Below are 20,743 nucleotides of genomic sequence, written 5' to 3'. Positions count from 1 at the left end.
TATGACCCAAAATTTATTAAAGTTACAATAAAATACTCTTCAATGCATACAAAATTGCAAAATAACTGATGTTTTTTTCAATAAAGATTCCAGATATAATATTTGCTGACAAGATAAAACAAAGATACATTTAATGACTCTTGTTCTGTGTTAAGGTCACCTTATTGAACGATACATCATGAAATCAATAGTTGTACATCTAGGAAATTTGCCAATGGAGCTCTCTTCCACTGGTGTGTATATTTTAATTTGTCTCATGTGGGTGTCTCTTCCATTCTGGTGATTGGCTAGAACAGCAATCTGTATCATGAATGTGCGAGTGGGCTTCTTATGATTATCAGTTAAGGGAACGTGAATCCAGCCACTTGGTTCCACCAATTCAAGTTGCTGCCAAGAAAACAAAAGTCAGATTATGTTTTCACTCAATGAACATAATTGATTACAATGAACACATTCTAAAGTTGATTTATATTTAACATTTTGCTCACTGAGAGAATGACAATATACCAACCAGTACCAGTCATTTGGCACTTTTACAACATGGTCCGTTTTTACACCTGTTAATAGGCACTCTACATGTTCCATCTTAGTAGACAAAATGAAAAGATATATGTAATCTTAGGGTTTATAGAAATCTGTATAACATAAAAGTTTAGAATTAGACATGTAGAAACATATACAGTCAATGGACGACCATGTTGATATAAGCAGGAAATGAATCTAACATTATGCTTCAAGTGTATTTTATTTCAAGGACCATACCTAATATACTCAAACATACTCAGATTCTACACAAATTACAAGAATAACAAAAGAAAATCAATCATTAAAAAAAAATCAAAGCTTTTTAAAATGCTAAGTGATTTATGTAGCCTGGATGATATTCTAAACCTAAAATCTAGATTTTTAATATGAAATGCTAGATAATTTTTTTTAATTCTTAAGAAATTCCAGACAAATTTGTTTAATCAGGAGTCCAAACTATCCCTCCTTAATAAAGGAAAGAAAATCATAAGTCAAAAGGTAAACCTAAATTTCTAAAATTTTTTCTAAAGTTATAAAATCATTTTTAAAACATATTGATTTCTAAATTATCTTAATTTATTTTGAACACATATAAACTATATATATTACAGAAAATACATGCTTATCTTATCAACACAGCCAAATACAGGTGTCAGAGAATCTAAATGTGGATTCCATGAGTGAGTCTAGCAAAAGAATTCAGTGAATACACCACTATATCTTCTTTCCTTCTCTCTCTCCCTTCTTTCCTTCTTTCTTTTTCTTTCATTCCTTCTCATTTTTCTTTCTTCTCATTTCTCTTCCTCCTTCGCTCCCTCCAACCCTCCTTTCTTTCTTCACTTTTTCTTTCCTTCCTTCTTTCATTCATTTTATGGAAGAAAAGGGTGTGTAGATGAAAGCAGAGATGGGACAAGACAAAAAGAACAGAAATCTTTAAAAAGGTAGCTATTTTTAAGACTGAATGATTTCCTCTTTTTAACCACAGAACGTAAGAATGAATAAATCCCTACTACTTGTGGTATTTTTAATCGGTGTTTTTTTTGTTTTGTTTTTGTTTTAAATAAACTTCCATTAGCATTAACTTAAAATGAAAGAATCAGAAACCAGGTATATCTGGTTTCCATCAGTAACCTTTTTATTCATTCAGGTAACAAATAGTTACTGAGTAGTTAAAATGTTGAAGGTATTTTTCTAAGTAAAGTTAAGTATACAAAACATGAATAAGGCCTTGTTCCTAACCTGAAAAAAAGTTCAGGGGCACCTGGGTGGCTCAGTTGGCTGAATGTCCAACTCTTGATTTCAGCTCAGATAATGATCTCAGGGTCATGGGACTGAGTTTCATGTTGGGCTCCAAGCTCATTGGGGAGCCTACTTGGGATTCTCTCTTTCCCTCTGCCCTTCTCCCCTGTTCTCTCTCTCTCTCTGTCTCAAAAAAATAAATGAAAATAAATTGGGGGGGAGGGGAAGTTCTGAAGCAGATAACCTTTCTGGCTTCATTCAGTTTCTTCAAGTACAATTTTTTTTAAATGTTTGTTTATTTTTGAAGCAAGCTCTGAGCTGTCAGCACAGAGCCTGACACAGGGCTTGAATCCACAAATGCAAGATTATGACCTGAGCCAAAGTTGGATGCTTAACTGACTGAGTCCCCCAGGTGCCCCAGTTTCTCCAAGTATAAAATAAAAGGATTGGAGAAGTTATCATTCAGTGTCTCTTCCAGGTCTCACATTTAGTAATTCTAAATAAAAGAAGAAAGATATGGTAGGCAGAAAAATGGGCCCCCAAAGGTATCCAAGCCCTTCTTCAAAACCTGGGGTTATTTTAACTTACAGGGCAAACCGGGCTTTGTAGATGTGATTAAGCTAAAGACCCCGAGACGAAAAAATTATCCTGGATTTCCTGGGTGGGCCCAATATAATTATAAGACTCCTTGTAAGAGGGAGACAGGACAGTCAGAGAAGGAGATATGATGGTAGAAGCAAAGGTTGGAGTGATGGGACCATAAGCCAAGGAAAGTGGGCTGACTCTAGAAGCTGGAAAAGGCAAGGAATGGTTCTCCCTAGAAATCCCCAGGAAAGAAGGGAGCTTGCTGATACCCTGATTTTAATCTATAAGACCCATTTTAGACTTATGTCTTCCAGAACTATAAAATAACCAATTTGTGTTGTTTTAAACTACTACATGTGTGATAATTTGTTATAGTACATACAGGAAACTATTACAATAGATATTTGTGGGAGTATAGAGAAGGGAGAAAGCATTTCTGGAAGGAAGAATTCATTCTCTCAGCATAACACCCTCAGGCAGAGAAGGACAAATATCATATGTTTGCACGTATAGGAGGATTAGGAGGAACTTGACGGAGGAACAAGGGGGAGAAGAAGGGCGGAAATGGTGGGGGAAAGGGAGAGAGGCAAACCATGAGAGACTCTTGAATGCTGACAAAAACTGAGGACTGATGGATGTGGGGGGGAGGGGGGGGATGGGCATGGAGGAGGGCACTTTGGGGATGAGCACTGAGTGTTATGTAGAAACTAATTTGACAATAAACTATTTGTAAAAAAAAAAAAAAAAGAATTCATTCTCAAGGTAAATGTACTATAATGAACCTCAATAATGAACAAAAAAGTAAAACTAAAATTCTAAATTCAACTTCTTACTAACAGAATGTTTTTGACAAATTTAACCATTATTTCTGATAGACACAATGTTATTTTCCTAGCATATCTTAAATGCTTCGGTGTTCTGAAAATTATATTAAGATTTTATAGCATAAATGCTTTTTGGAATGATATGCACAGAATTATAGATGTAATAAATTATTCAATAAATACTATTGGTATTGCTTCAGAACATATCATAAGGCTTACTGATCTTGATTACTATAACTACATTACAAAGTACATGTAGTTGTTAATATCTTTCAAATGACTTCACAATCAACTATATTCCCCAAAAGTCATAAATTTCAAGTCATGTGTCTACTGCAGTTCTACTGTGGGCAGTTTAGAATTCTCAGAATCATCTCTAAAAAGTTCTTATTCTGATATCATCATACCTTAGACTACTTCATAGATTCAAAAAACTCAAGTACATTAACTAATTGGAATTTAAATAGAAAGTTTAAAAGAAACCCTTAAGAATATACCATATATATAATTCTTATGTTTTTTATAAATATTTGGTTAAAAGATTAATATACTTTAAGAAAAAATTATATTATTTTTTATATTAAGCAGAAAATTAATGAAAGGTAAATTTTTGCCAATTTAACTTTCTTTTTTCTCCATTTCTGGTTTGCCTCAATAAATGAAAGTTTCATCACCATTACTATAGAAGTTTTTTCTATATTTCTCCTTCTTTCTTTCTATCATCTCCCTTTTTGGCTCTTTTCTCCATATATTCACTCAACATTTTTTTATTAGCCTGTCTACTAAATACCAAAAATACTCTTAGCTGTACGTGTAGGGTAGGGACTGGCAAATCTCTTCTATAAAGGACCCAAAAGTAAACACTTTAGGTGTTGTGGGCCATGTGGCCATTATGACTAGTCAATCTGCCTTTGCAGAGTGAAAACAGTTATAGGTAATATGAAAGTGAATGAGTGTGCCTATGTTCCAATAAAACTTTATTTACAAAAGCAAGCCACTGACCAGTTGGCCCATAGACTACACCCTGACATAGGGAGTAGTTACAGATGGAACTGACCCTCAGAAAGGTAATATAACTTCATAAAATAGAAAATAACTTGTATGTCCCCTGACTCTTTTTTGAGTCAGGGGACATACAAGTTATTTTAAGAGAAAATTTACTAAGTAGGAATCAAGTCATTAACTAGAGAAATGAAGAAGCCAAGGAGAGAATTAAGGTATCATGGAGCAAACAAGTAAAAGAGGTGAAATTCTAAGGCTAGGGGAAGGACAAAAAAGAGATTACCAAAATGGAGACGTTCAGAAAAAGAGTCCTGTGGATTTGAAACTCAGATCCCTGAGGAGGGAGCTGTTTGGCTGGTGCTGGTGCCCCTGGAGGAAGAGCCCAATGGGGCTGGTATAGAGAACTTTGGGGAGTGGGAGCCAAGTGACTTGTGGTGCTGACATTTCTGACATGGGGCTCATCAGGCTGGTGTTGGGAGTGTTAGAAAAACTGCACACTGGACTCAGGTATAGCCACGGGAAGGAAGTACTGCTGTGAAGCAGCACTATGAGGATGACAGAAAACAAACAAGACACAAAGAGAAGGAAACAAGTCTCTTTTTCCTCTTTCTGCCCTGCAGTCTCCCTCTAGTGCACTCTTTCACCAAGGCTTAACAGATATGCCAGGGCTCCTCACACATCAAATGTCACTGAGCAACTGTTATATGCCAAGAAATGTTCTAGGGACAGAAAAAAAAAATACAGTGGCAAATAAGAGAGCTCACACCTGAAAAAAAACTACTCAAAGAGATACAAAGAAATCGGATTTAAACATAGGAAGACTTCAAGAAAGAAGTCATAATAAAAATGCTAGTACTGAGGAAGCACAAATAGACTAAAAAGTCAGTCAAAAAGAATAACATAAGCTCATAAAATAAAATGTAAATGTCAATAATAATTCCTCAAAAAGAATGCTAATGATAATAATAGCAGCAAGCTCTTACCTAGCACGTATTATGTGCCAGGTACTACCCTAAGTACATTAAGTATATTAATTTATTTAATCCTAGCAATGAGGCAGGTATTATCCTGATTTCACAAATGAAGCAACTGAGACACAAAGTGTTAAGTAGTTTTGATGAGGTCACATGGCTGGTAAGTGGCAAACCATTGATTGAAACAGGCAGTGTGATTCCAACGACTGTGCTTTTAAATATATAATGCATTTTACATAATGTAAAGATAATACTCTGCTGGTAATTTTTTATCTGAAATCCTATATTATATAAATAAAACATGAATTAAATGAAATATGGCAAGAGAAAATTCACCACTAATCACATCATAACGCAATTTCCTTTCCATCCTACACATAAATATATACACACACATATGACCTAAAGGGAATTATAAAAGGTAACAACAGAATTAAAAATAAAATTTCTGGGGTGCCTAGGTGGCTCAGTCAGTTAAGCGTCTGATTCTTGATTTCAGCTTAGGTTATAGTCTCACAGTTTGTGGGATCGAGCCCTGTGCTTGGCTCTGTGCTGACAGAGCAGAGTCAGCTTGGGATTCTCTATCCCTCTCTATCCCTTCCCCTGCTCACAATCTCTTTATCTCTCTCTCTCTCTCTGTCTCATGCGCGTACACTCAAAACTAAATATATTTTAAGAGAGAAATAATCTTAAGGAAAAAATCAACACAAATTTTAAAAATGGACATATACCCTGTACAGGCCAAACATACACACACACATATGCAATGGGTGAACAAACACAAGGAAATTGTTCAATCTCAATAATATGTACATGTATGTCTATATACATATAAATATATATGTACATATATACATAGAAAGTATCTATCAGATTGGCAGAGACTAAAATAATTAAGAACATCAATTATTGGTGAGAAAAAGGGAAATGTACTCTCATGGACTGATGTGGGAATTACATAGGTATAACCTTTCTGAGGATTAATTTGGTAATAATACCTATCAAAATTTTAAATGTAACTATCCTTTAACAGAACTTCACTTCTGAACTCTAGAGAAATACTTAAAACAAGGGCACAAGGATTATACATGTATATAATATTCATAACTGAAAATAAGTTAAATGACTACTAACAGAAGAGTGGTGGTGTACCCAGCCCCCAAGATGACCCTGGTGAGTCAGACTCTTAAATAGCCTCCTCCTACAATGGGTTAGGGTTGGCTTTGTGTAACCAACAGAGTATGTTACAAGTGGTAATGTGTGACTTTGCAGACAGGTCATAAAAGGCATGGCAGCTTCTGCCTGCATCTTTTGTATCACTCCTTCTGGGAGAAACCAGCTACCATGACTTGACGACACCCAAGAAGCCCCACGAAGAGGTCATGTGGAGAGAAACCTAGGCCCCCAGCCACCAAGTGGCATCACCCTGCTAGCCATATGAATGAACCACCTTAGAAGTGGATTCTCCAGTCTCAGTCAGCCTAGCTGACATATGACTGTTAACTGCATGAGAGTCTCCAAGACAGAAATGGCCAGCCAAGCTGTCTCCAAACTCCTGAACAGAAATCATGAGAGATAATAAATGATTACTCTTGTTTTGGGTGATTTGTTACACAACCATAGTAAAACACAGAGTGGTTAAATAAATAATGGTCCATCCATATCCTGGAATATCTTATAGCAAGTAAAAATGATGTATCTCTTTCTATATCTGCAGTTATTTGCAGCCATCTCTGATTAATTTTATTTCTATTTTTTTATGTCTTTATTTTGAGAGACAGACAGAAAGCAAGCGGGGGAAGGTCAGACAGAGAGGGAGACAGAATCCAAAACAGGCTCCAGGCTCTGAGCTAGCTGTCAGCACAGAGCCTGACACGGGGCTCGAACCCACAGACCGTGAGATCATGACCTGAGCCGAAGTCAGATGCTTAACCAACTGAGCCACCCAGGCACCCCTCTGATTAATTTTAAAAAGCAAAACACTGAACAGTGGGTTATATGATATATATATATTTTAAAGATTATTTTTGTATGGATAAAGTCTAAGGATATTCACCAAAATATAGGCAATATCTGAAATGGTGAGAATATGGATAATTTTCATTTTATTCTAACTATGTATTACATATGTTTTTCTCAATAAACATGTATTTATCTTATTTAAAAAGCTGTTTTTAATTTGATGGTGGAAGGAGGTTGGGGGAGGAAACGTTTCTGAAAGTATCAACACCTGATCTTAATATCTCATTGACACCACTCTCTTCCTCCACTAATAGACTCATCCCTCTTGGTGATTTCAACATCCATAGAGACGATCCATTTAACAATCTGGAGTCTCCTTTCCTCAATTTCTTCACTTCCAACAATTTTGATATCTACCTTATCATGTGCCTCCCACAGTCATATTCTATACTTGATCATGAGCAGTAGCTGCAATACAGATGCATGCTGACTGAAAATATCCCCATCTCTACAGGCTCCTAAGATACTGGCTTTCTCTAGACCCACGGCAATAGTATTAACCCTAGCAAAACACCTAGACTATTGATGCCATCTACTTCTTTACTATTCACTGATCCATTCAATCTTAGTTCCTACTTTATCTTAATGACATCCCATAGTTCACTATGATAATCAATCTCTTTACACACTTCAAATTCAGTGCCCCCCCTTTTTTTTTTTTAAAGGAAGATAACAACAATCCTGGTTAAACCTAATTCTGCTTATTTTACGCCTATCTGAAGAAAAATAATCAACCATGCTAACTGGTTCTCACTTTATTTTTTTTCTAACTTTTTAATGTTTATTTTTGAGAGAAAGACAGGGCAAGTGAGGGAGGGGTAGGGACCATAGAATCTGAAGCAAGCCCCAGGCTGAGCTGTCAGCACAGATCCCAAAGTGGGGCTTGAACTCACAAACTGTGAGATCATCACCTGAGCCAAAGTCAGGTATTTAACTGACAGAGCCACCCAGGCGCCCCAGTTCTCACTTTAAATTCAAGATGACAAGTATATATTCAAGTGTATATTTAGCACCATGCAAAATTCCTACTATCTCCCTTTAGAAAATCTGCTTTCACTATCTCTGGATAGCTGTTTCTAGGCTTCTTCTCAAATTTTAGCACCTGCTCTAATCTTTCTCTCTGAGCTAATATCTTATTTCACTAAGAAAACAGGCAATCAGAAAAAAAAAATACCATCTTCCCATCAGCTGTTATATAGTAAAACGACTGCTCCTTCACTTTTCTGAGGCCAGTTCTTCTGTTGTCAACAGATCCCATTTCTTCTTTCCCAACCAAAGACTCTGCTTCCATAATAAACATGGTCTCTCCAAATCATTTTCTCTTCCCCACTGAATCACTGTCATCAGCATTTGAACATGTCACAATACTTGCCATTTTAAAGATTAAAAATAAAACCAGAACTTTCTTAATCCTATATCTTCCTTCACCTGCTGCCCCAATTCTCTGTTCCCTTTTACTGCAAAATCCCTTTAAAAGTTCTGTTTTTGTTTTACCTGCTCTTATCTTTATCGCACTCCAATCTGAATTCTGTCCCCACCACTGAAACCAATCTTTGACCAATCTAGTCAAAGTTGCCAGGGACCCTCTCAGAAGAGTTCTTTGATACTCTTTATGTTCGTATAATTTCAAAATAAATTTTGAGTTTATTACTGTATTCTGGATTTTATCTAATGATTTTACTTAATGATCCCGACCACAAGATCTATTTAAAGTTTTAAGGTTTATTTTTAAAGTTTCATATAATGTTGTAGTTTAAAAAGTTTTGTACACAAAATACAGAACATGGCTTACAAAGATACTAAGAGAATGTTATAAGTTAGAGAGAAAATGAGTGGTAATTTGGTAAAGATACATAAATTTAAAGATGAATACGGTCAAGACTTATTAATGCTAAGCTAAATAGAAGACTTCCAATGATGCATTTAAAAATACATCTACCGGAGTGAACTTGGAATTAGATCCTTCCCAAGAAAAGCCTGTGATGAGACCACAGCCCTGGAACATCCTGACAGCAGCCTTCTCAGACCCCGGGCGGAGGATGCAGCCAAGGTACGCCCAGACTCTGGACTCACAGACACTGTGAGATAATAAACATGTGTTGTTTTAAACCACTATATCTGTGGTAATATGTTACACAGAAATACAAAACTAATACATAAGGGCATCAGACAAATAACAAATACTGATAATTTTATAGAAGACTAGTGAAAATTCCACATTAAAAAATGTTGAGGGTTGGGGCGCCTGGGTGGCTCAGTGGGTTAAGCATCCAACTTCGGCTCAGGTCATGATCTCACGGTTCGTGGGTTCAAACCCTGTGTTGGGCTCTGTGCTGACAGCTAGCTCAAAGACTGGAGCCTGTTTCAGATTCTGTGTCTCCCTCTCTCTCTGACCCTCCCCTGCTCATGCTGTCTCTCTCTCTCAGAAATAAATAAAACATTAAAAAAAAATGTTGAGGGTTTTACAAGTGTTTATAACTAACCCAAACAGGTATAACAAACTGAGACAATTCCTATTGTTAATTTGGAATAAATACTGCTTCAATATTTCATTATTTGACCATAATCTTGTTTAGCCAATTTCATCAGTTTTTTATAAAAGATGTGTTTTAGAGGCAACCTACATAAGTAGGTATTCCACCTAGTGGCAGGAGAAGCCATGTCATGGACCACAACATCAGCACCACTGCCAGACCAAAGCCTACTAAGTCACTTCTGAATAGGAGCCACCACCTTTCCTTAATATTCCTTCCTTAACATCAGCTGCTATGTTGCAAAGACTATAACGGTAAAAGCTGTAGGTAAATACAATCCATTAGAATGTCTCTATGAAATTATTTCTCAGCCTGGCTCTGGCATTCTGCTTCCTAAACCAGCCTCTTAGTCATTACCTCTAATCTGGCTATGATTTATTTAAGAGCAGGTGTACCCCTCCAAGGATACACTGATTAACTCCACCATAAACAAAGCTTACATCAAAAAAAAAAACAAACTCAGAAGTCATTCATCAATAAAAACCATGTAAAAAATACAAAGTTGTTTATATGTCCTTGGCGAAACACATATCCCTAGAAAAATTAATGAATAAGGAATAACTACTTGATAGTTGTTTCAATAAAATTGTCCTCTACTCTCCCTTCTCACTATTTTTTCCTCCTTCATTAACCATAGCTCCGACCTAATAAAATTCTACAGAATCTCAATGAGAACTGTCAACACAGAGCAGCAGATTCTAGAATTTTAACTATCCTGTCACTAGAACCAGTTGACAGAAATGATGACCTACTTGTAGACAAAAAAAGTCTAATATGATCCAAAAGAAACTTCAGAAGTTCCAAATGTGCTAAAAGTAAGAATACCACAAAGGCAGCTTAACAAGAGAGAGAGAATCCGACTCAAAGAGCTCAGTATGGAAAGCAAGCTCTTTTGTCCTAGTGAAGAAGGCGACTACGTAAGAAGGTAACTTTGAGGTCAAAACCAATCAACTTGCTGCAGATGGTCAAGACATTCATTTCAGATAGTAAGTCAGAAAAAGTTACTACACAGAAAAATTTATTCCAGAAATTGTTCCTAGAGAGTTACAATTATATGGCTTAAATGGTCTTAAAGTGTCCTGATTTTTGTGTTTTTTTTAAAAGAGGCCTAACAAAAACAAAAGAACTAGTATTCTACTAATCCACACAGACAATTCTGAATAAATTTGAAACTAATGTCAATTAAAAACAATAATTTCATCAAAATCTAAAATGGGAAATAAATGTTAAGAAGAAACTGCAGAAAAACATTTGACAACAAAACTTGGAAAGCCAAGTTAGCCAGACTTAACTATCACTAAAAAGAAACTTAGTAAATATAAATACATGCACATACAAAATTTATGCTTTAGTTTTAGTTTATGTTTTAGTTGTAAAGAAAAGCTATAAGTCTTATCTAATTAATGAATAATCAGGAAATGATAGGAATAGATAAAAATATAGTGGAAAGAACATCAGATCAGATGTCACTTCTGAAATTCATTTCTAATCTTGAGTTTAAGCAAATTATTTATCCAAGCTAAACCTTTACTTCTCCAAGTGTTGAATCATGTGAAATTGTCATTTTTTTTTAATGTTTATTTTTGAGAGAGTGAGAGCGGGCAGGAAGGGGCAGATACAGAGGGGGAAAGAGAGAATCCCAAGCGGGTTCTGTGCTGTCAGTACAGAGATGGACTCGCTGCTCAATCTCATGAACCATGAGATCATGACCTGAGCCAAAATCAAGAGTCAGATGCTTAATCAACTGAGCCACCCAGGCACACCGGAATTGTTATTTTTGTAGATCAAAAATAAAAGAAGGATAATTTTACCTCTGTATACTTTTTAAGCTTTCCTCATGAGAATGTTGTAATATAATAATAGGAGTGTCATTATTGCTCAATCTATGGGGCACTTTTTAGTTTGAAACTTCTTTATCTTTTCTACATAAGCAGATGCAACATCTTTATTGAAATGTTCTCCTCATGGCTTCTGTGAGTTCACCTTCTTCAGATACTCTTCTATCCTTCTCTTTTCTTTGCCTTTCTAGAAACTCCCTGTCTATTCCTTAAGTGTTGTATTCCTGAGAATTCTGTCCTAAAATTAGTCTCACAACACAAAAGTTTAATCTACACAATTGTCCTATATAATCCTATCCAGATCCATGACTTCAGACACCTCAAGTGGCTATATGCTGATAACTCAAAATTTTTTTATCTCCTTTTTGAGACAACTTCTGAAGGGACCAGAAAGCGACCTATGGAAGTCAAGCAAAGATAGAAAGATTCTACCACAAAAGCCACATGAGAAAGTTCTAGACTTTAAATTTTTTTTTTAATATTTTTATTTCTAGTAGAGAGAGAGAGAGAGAGACAGCGTGAGCAGGGAAGGGTCAGAGAGAGAGGGAGATACAGACTCTCAAATGGGCTCCAGTCTCCGAGCTGGCAGTCAGCACAGAGCCTGATGTGGGGCTCGAACCCACGATCCGCGAGATCATGACCTAAGCAAAAGTCGGACGCTTAACCGACTAAGCCACCCAGGCGCCCCAAGACTTTAAAAGTGTCTCTTTTAAACAGAAGAGAATGGAGTCATTTGTGGCAGACCAATGTTCCTGCTGAAAATAATTACAGGTAAAATACAACCATCCCAGTGAAGAAATGGGCAGAAGATATGAACAGACACTTCTCCAAAGAGGACATCCAGATGGCCAACAGACACATGAAACGATGCTCAGCATCCCTCCTCATCAGGGAAATACAAATCAAAACCACACTGAGATACCACCTCACGCCAGTCAGAGTGGCTAAAATGAGCCAATCAGAGAACTCTAGATGCTGGCGAGGATGTGGAGAAACGGGCACCCTCCTACACTGTTGGTGGGAATGTAAACTGGTACAGCCCCTCTGGAAAACAGTGTGGAGGTTCCTCAGGAAACTAACAATAGAACTCCCCTATGACCCAGCAATAGCACTGCTAGGAATTTACCCAAGGGATACAGAAATGCTGAGGCATAGGAGCACGTGTACCCCAATGTTCATAGCAGCACTCTCCACAATAGCTAAAACATGGAAAGAGCCTAAGTGTCCATCAACAGATGAATGGATCAAGAAGATGTGGTTTATCTATACCATGGAATACTCCATGGCAATGAGAAACAATGAAATCTGGCCATGTGTAGCAACATGGAGGGACCTTGAGGGGGTTATGCTGAGCGAAATAAGTCAGGCAGAGAAGGACAAATATCATATGTTTGCACGTATAGGAGGATTAGGAGGAACTTGACGGAGGAACAAGGGGGAGAAGAAGGGCGGAAATGGTGGGGGAAAGGGAGAGAGGCAAACCATGAGAGACTCTTGAATGCTGACAAAAACTGAGGACTGATGGATGTGGGGGGGAGGGGGGGATGGGCATGAAGGAGGGCACCTTGGGGATGAGCACTGAGTGTTATGTGGAAACTAATTTGACAATAAACTATTTGTAAAAAAAAAAGACAAACAAACAAACAAAAAACACATGCAGTTTATACTTCTATCATGTTAAAATAAATGGGCTGAAAATAATAAAAAAAAAAAATACAACCATCATGACAGAGTTTAATCAGAGAGCTGCTAAGCAAAGAGGACTAGAGGGGGCCAGGATGCTAGGGAAGTGAGAACCTCAGAGAGGTTACTGGTCTTTCTGCACCTACTTCAATCATGGGCAGGGGGCAGGGCATTTATTGATTCTGGGATGAGACAAGATGCTGAGAATTGTGGTTTTGCCCAGGCAGTGAGCTGCTTCTTGAAGCCAGAGATACATGCAGTGTTTCAGAACCAGAAGTGAAACACTACAAGTGTTTCAGAAAAAACAAAATTAGAAAGACTTCAAGAGCTTCAAGCACACATTGTATTTTCTCCTCAGAATATTTGCCACATTGTGAAATTGCCTGAAATGGGAGGGTGAAAGGATAAGCAAGGGGTCTCTGAGAGCAGAACAGAGTTTCTGATAATCTCTAAGGGCCAAGGAAACAAGGACTAGAGTCTAGAATGTGGGAAGGGGAAGGAACCCAGTGAAATATCAGGCCCCTTGATGAAAGCCTTGAGCAGCTATGATGTAGGAATATTAAAGAACAGAGGTAGACAGAACCTTACCAAAATTACAACACAGCCCCAACTCAACTCAGAGACTGACAGGAGTGAAGCTACCCAGTCTACTGCTCTAGCCCAGGAAAACTGAACTCTCCCTGAAGAGAGAAAAGATAGAGACCAGCACTATCAAACAGAAAAATAGCATAGCCACAAATGTGACCCATATACGCAATTTAAAATTTCCTAATAACTACATTTTCAAAAGTTTAGAGAAGCAGGTCAAATTAATTTTTATATATAGTATATACAAAATAGCTCTTCAACATGTGATCAATATAAAAGGTTGTTAATGGGATACTTTATATTCTTTTTTGTTGTACAAAAAAATCCATCATTTTACAATAACAGCACACCTCAATTAAGATTAGTCACATTTCAAATGCTTAAAATTAAAAGCCACATGTAGCTAGAGGATACTGTATGAATAGCACAGATCTACAGCTGCAAAAACATTTTTTCCCAATGTCTAGCAATCAATAAAAAAATTGCTACTATTAATATGCCTAAGAAATTAAGAGGCCAACATGAAGAAAACAGAAAAGATAGAAAATGAAAACATAAAGAATTTCATTTGAGAATTGGAATATATATATTTTTTAATTTTTTAAATGTTTATTCATTTTTGAGAGAGACTGAGACAGAGTGCAACTGGGGAAGGGGTACAGAGAGAGGGAGACACAGAATCTGAAGCAGGCTCCAGGCTCTGAGCTGTCAGCATAGAGCTCGACACGGGGCTCGAACCCACAAATTGTGAGATCATGACCTAAGCCGAAGTCAAACACTCAACCAACTGAGTCACCCAGGTGTCCCTGGAAAATATTTTAAAATAAAATTATAGAGTTGAAAATAAAATATTTGCAATCAAGAATTCATCAAATTGATTCAATAAGTTATGTATTTGAAAAGACAAAATGGACATGTTCTTCAAAAAAATTACAAAATCTAAAAAAGAAGAAATAGAAAATATGATTAGAACTGTGCCTGGTAAGGAAACTGCCTCATAATTTAAAATCTATCACAACATTCCAGTTCCTGATGATTTTGCCAGTCAATTTTTCCAAAAATTCAAAGAAGAAATTGTATCAATTTTGCACAAAGACTTAGAGAATAAAAAGAGGAAAAACACTGTTAACCGTTTTTACGAAGGCACCATAACTTTAGTTCCAAAACTTGGTAAGCACATTAAGAAAGAAAAGTTACAGACTAATCTTTCTCATAACAACAAATAAAAAAATCTAGAACAAAATATTAGTAAGTTGAATCAAGCAATATATAAAAAGGATAATATATCACAGGCAAATAGGATTTATTCCAGGTATACAAGGTTAGAATATCATTTGAAAATTTATATAATTGACTTCACCAATAGAAGAAGGGAGAAAAATAAGACAATCATCTTGTTTAATGCAGAAAAGCATTTGAAAAATTCAATACCCATTTATAATTTAAAAACCCTTAGAAAATAGGAACAGAATGCAATTTCCTTAATATGAAAAACAGCATCTTTCAAACAAATAACCAAGAGCATTCATATACACTGGTGAAATCTTGAAAACTTTCTCAGTGAGACTATAAACAAAATAAGATTATCACCACTTCTACTTAACATTGTACTGGAGGTTTTAAGCAGAGAAATATTGCAAGGATAATGGAAAGAAAAGAGAGAGGAGTAAATGGAAGGAGACAGGATAAAAAAGGATGCTAAGAGAAAAAAATAGCTATTTGTAAATTGTATGACTGCAGATCTAGAAAATACAAAAGAATGTATGAACTATTAGAATTAATATGAAAATTTAACAAGGTCACTGGACACAAGGTCATATAAAGTTATAACTAAAAGAGCATGTAATTAGTGCAAAGATAGAGTAGTAGACCAATGGAGCAGCTAAGAGACTTCAGAAACAGACCCACACATTTACAGCCATTTGAGTATTGTCAGAGATGACACTCCAGTGCAGTAGAGGAAAGACGGTCTCTTCAAATAATGATGCTGGATATTCTGCCCTTCCATTTGTGTGAAAAAAACATAGTTTTGACTCCCACAATTCTCACCATAAACAAAAATGAGCTCCAGATGGATTCAGATCTCAATGTCAAAGTTACAATGTCAGAAGCTTCTAGAAGAAAATAAAACATGCTTGTAACCTTGGAGGAGATAAAATTTTTAGGACACAAAAAGCACTCATCAATAAATACTGACCAGCTATCTTAAAATTAGGAACTTCTGTTCAATAAAAAACACAAGAAAGTGGAAAAAACAAGCCACAGACTAGGAAATATGCCTATATCTAGCAAAGGACACCTATTTGAAAACAAAATATACATATATAAAATAGATATAGACATAAATATATATATACACACAATATAAATATATAAAATATAAAATTCATATAAATATAAAAAGAACCATTAAAAATCAAAGAGTATACACCAACACATGTTCAACAGTGTATACTCAAATATTCACAAGAGTACTAGTTATAATAGCCACAGTATCCAAATACACACTAACAATCAAATATATAGATAAATTGGAATAAAATCACAAAATGGAATATTCTACAGACATTGAGAATGAACAATCTACAACTACCCCAACTGCACAGATTACTCTCACAAACATGTTGAGTAAAAGGAGACAGACATAAAAAGTATAGACACAGGGCATGTGGCTGCCTCAGACTAAAGAACAGGCCACTCTTGATCTCAGGTTCATGGGTTCAAGCCCCATGTTGGACACAGAACTTACTTTAAAAAAAAAAAAACAAAAACGTATAGGTACAATATGATTCCAACTCTATAAGGTAAAACATCACAAAATAAAAACAAGAAGTTTTTAAAACCCAGGTGAAAGTAATCTATATTGTTAGAAGTCAGAATAATGATTAGCCTTGAGGGAACATAAAGAAACATACAGAGGGTTTCTGGATTTTTATTTGGTTGATGGTTATATAGGTGCATTTAGTTTGGGGAAAATTCAGTGAGCTTTTCACTTATGATATATGGACTTTACTGTCCCACGTAAAAATTTTAAATTAAAAAAAAAAATAGACCCAGACCTTTCTGCTCTGTCATACTCTGTGTCTATGATGTCTGCAGCAGCTGCAAGCATCATGTTCTCACACAACAATATCCAAAAAGGGTTTCTCCTCTTTTAATTATGAAGAAAAATATTTTCCAGAAGCTATCAGATTTCCCATTGGCCACGTCTGCGTCACATGTCTATGTACTAACTGAAAGGGAAGTTGGAAATGGAGAATCAGGCATTTTCTATTTATGGTGGAAAGTGGTCCCTGTTGGCAGAAAGATGGAGGAGGAATGTTACATAAGGTAATCAACATTATCTGCTACCCAGGATTATTATTAATGGCCTCTTAACTAATCCTACCATAGCTACTTGTCTTCTTACAATCTAAGCTTCGATTAGCGCTTGAAAAACCTTTCATAAACTTCTCATTTTAGTAAGAGTAAAACCATAATCCTGCATGATCTGATCTCTGCTTACCTCTTTAGCCTTATCCTAAATGGTCTCTCGCCCATATTTTAGCCATATAACCTGCAATAATGCAAAAACAAATGTACATCGTACAGGAAGCTGGCTCTGAACATATTCCAAAGATCAAGAGATTACAGAAGTATTAATCGTATGTCACTTAAAATGGGTCAACTATTACGGATATATATGGTCATGGATATCTTATGGTTATATATGGGAACAAATAGAGAGGAAAATATGAAAGAATGTCTGAGCACCTCCCACAACTAACAGACAGGTGCCTCCTTACTGATGGGATCCACAAAGCATCCTGCACAATAAAGGAAACACACACACACACACACACACACACGCATGGCATAGCAGCATGAAATTTCTGAACATCAACGGTAAAGAGATTATAAAAGCTTCTATAGAGAAGAACTGATCACATGCAAAGCAACAAGCATCAAAAGTGGTGTTGTATTTCTCAACCTTCACAAGGAAAACTATGAGGCAATGGAGAATATGCTTAAAATTCTGATGAAAACTTAATTCCAAACTAGAATTCCATACCCAGCCAAATCATCCCTCGAGGGTGAGATTAAAATAAACTTTTCAGTCATGCAAGGTTTCAACAATTTTACCTCCCATGTGGAGGATGCATTCCACCGAAAAAGTAAATCAAAACAGTGAAGACCTGGGATGCAGAAAACAAGGGATCTACCAAAAGAGAAGATGATGGAAATTCCCAGGATGATGTTGAAGGGATGTCATAAGCAGACAGCTGTCAGACCAGGTCATCTGAGAAAACAGACACTAAAACAAGCATAGAACTTAGAAATCAGAAATGCTAGAAACTTATTAGGGGAAACATCTGTGAGAGAACATGGGGAGGGAGCTGGGGAGGCTGAAGAACTGTCAGATAGTGATGCAGGTCTGACCCCAGGGGAAGGAAACAGGGAGGGAAGGAAGGTTGGAAAGCTGGCTGGACACATGCTAGACTGCAGTGCCGTTCTAGGGAAAGTTCAGCAAGGCCATCAGGGTTCAGCCAAGGTTGCCTGTCAGAGGACTCCAGAGTCCCCAAGAATGAGCTGCTTTTGTACTCCTGCTGTCTCGGTCACTGGCTGGGGGCAGACTGCAGGAACACACAGCCTCTGCACAATCATGGAGGGATTTCAGAAAGCAGCAGCTGGGGCCATCAATCAGTTACTCCCCACAGTCAGAGATCTGAGAATATTCTCATAGCCACCTGTAATGCCTCTACAGTGTGCCACTATTGCTAGCCTAAACTATTTTTCCCAGGAGTCCCTTCCTCACATGTTTCTGGTTATGTGAGACACAGGAATATTTTCATGCACAAGACTTGGATGGCAGAAGTGAAGCAGCAGCCATTTTGTTTTTTACGCTCAAGTTGAGGTAGGTGCTCTTGTAGATCTCACGTAGTATCACTATCTGCTGGTCCCTCTTGGTGTCACGGGGCAGCAGCAGGCATGCAACTGCTCCACCTTCCTCCTGCAGTTTTCCGACTCCTAGGACAGGTGTATTCACTCCATAACGAAGGGCATCCACTTCTTCTGCAGGACACTGACATCACAAGGTTGGAGGCAGTAAGAACTGAGGTGGATTCTACTTCAACGAGTTTATGCTGATGGATTCCAGTTTCCCTTTGCTCTCCAACACTTTACATTTATGTTCACTTTTGACTTCCTGAACCTTGAATTTCAAGCTCTAGCAGCAAACATGAAAGCAGCAGCCTTAGAACTTAACCATCTTCCACTTGTAACATGTAAGGTAAAATCCGTGTATCAACCTCCCTATTACATACCATCACTCATCCTCTCCACACATGTATATACATGTATATGCTGCATACATGTGTGCATACACACACACACACACTCTGGTGCTCTGCTTCTCTGACTGAATTTGCCATGATGCACTGACACACTGGCTGAGCTGGAGGTCCAGGAGGGATGTCTTCAAGGAAAACACGTGGAACCGTGAGAGTACACATGACTATTTCAAAAGGTATTTTATAGGTCTGCAAAAGAATTTAGGGATATATTGATAACTGATAATATTTTAAACATTAAAATATTAAAATATCTCATGGCTCGTGAGTTCAAGTTCCGTGCTGGGCTCTGTGCTGAGAGCTCAGAGCCTGGAGTCCACTTTGGATTTTGTGACTCCCTCTCCCTCTGCCCCTCCCCTGCTCATGCTCTGTGTCTCTCTCTCTTTCGCTCTCTCTAAAAAATAAATAAACATTAAGAAAAAAATGAGGCAACTATTAATTCCAGAAAAACGAAATTATACCTATAAAAGACATTTAAGCATAGGACATGACATGAATCAGGTATGAACAATACTTATATGGTCATAATAATGAAAATGTTCATAATGATTTCAGCAAATACCATGAAAAGTCACACCAGGAAGATGAAGAGAAGGGAAGTCTATGAGAGAAGATACGGGATTATAGAGCTAAATCCCAATATTTCATAGTTAAGACATCATTAGATCATGTCTTTAAATACAGATATGTACCCATACATTTAGAGTTGTATATATCTAGTATAGAAATCTATGTACATATATTAGAAATATTAAAACTAATACAAGAAAAAAGGCTAAAATAACTAAGAGGATTGCTCCAAAGGAGTGGGATAGGAGTGTGGGACAGGGAGATATGTGCTACTACTATAAATGCTAACACAGTCCTTTCAGACTTTTAACCTATGTACATGTTACACTGTAGTAAAAATACACTTAAACTTCCTAATTAAAAAAAAGGTAAGCATAAAAAATTCAAAGTTAGTGTAACTGAAAATTAAAGACTAAAACTCATCAAACTGGCAAAAATGAAAAAAAAACAGGCAAAATCTGACAATACCAAGTCTAACCCACTTAGAGTTCAAAAACAGGCACTAACCGGGGTACCCGGTTAAGCATAGGTAGGTTAAGCATCCGACTTCAGCTCAGATCATAGTCTTGTGGTCTGTGGGTTTTAGCCCTGCATCAGGTTCTCTGCTGTCAGCACAGAGCCTGCTTCAGATCCTCAGTCTCTCTCTCTCTGCCTCTTCCCACCCTCTCTCTAAAATAAATAAACATTAATTTAAAAAAATGAAATAAACAAAAATACAGGAGCGCCTGGGTGGCTCAGTTGGTAAAGCATCAACTTCAGCTCAGGTCATGATCTCATGGCTCGTGAGTTCAAGTTCCGTGTTGGGCTCTGTGCTGAGAGCTCAGAGCCTGGAGTCCATTTTGGATTCTGTGACTCCCTCTCCCTCTGCCCCTTCCTTGCTCATTCTCTCTCTCTCTCTCTCTCTCTCTCTCTTCCTCTCTCTCAAAAATAAATAAACATTAAAAAAAAAATAGGCACTAACCTACTGCTAAGGATGCATACAGAGGTGGTAAAACTATAAAGAAAGCTAAGAAATTACCATAAAAAGTT

At 36.9% G+C, this 20,743-nt stretch overlaps 1 protein-coding gene across 1 annotated transcript in view; it reads right to left on the bottom strand.

Annotated features, from left to right (window-relative positions):
• Window positions 1-101: 101 nt before the first annotated feature.
• Window positions 102-20,743, bottom strand: part of ANAPC10 (anaphase promoting complex subunit 10) — a 90,746-nt gene continuing 70,104 nt past the window's right edge. Inside the window, exon 5 of the mRNA XM_039224907.1 lies at window positions 102-387. Within this exon, the coding sequence (XP_039080838.1) occupies window positions 157-387 (231 nt within the window). The 3' untranslated portion in view covers window positions 102-156. The remainder of the gene's footprint in view (window positions 388-20,743) is intronic.

Source organism: Hyaena hyaena, unplaced genomic scaffold (assembly GCF_003009895.1).
Source record: "Hyaena hyaena isolate Hyena2069 unplaced genomic scaffold, ASM300989v1 scaffold_1809, whole genome shotgun sequence".
Taxonomy (NCBI): Eukaryota; Metazoa; Chordata; class Mammalia; order Carnivora; family Hyaenidae; genus Hyaena; species Hyaena hyaena.
The sequence above is the reverse complement of the archived record's forward strand: the minus strand, read 5'-3'. Positions and strand labels throughout refer to the sequence as shown.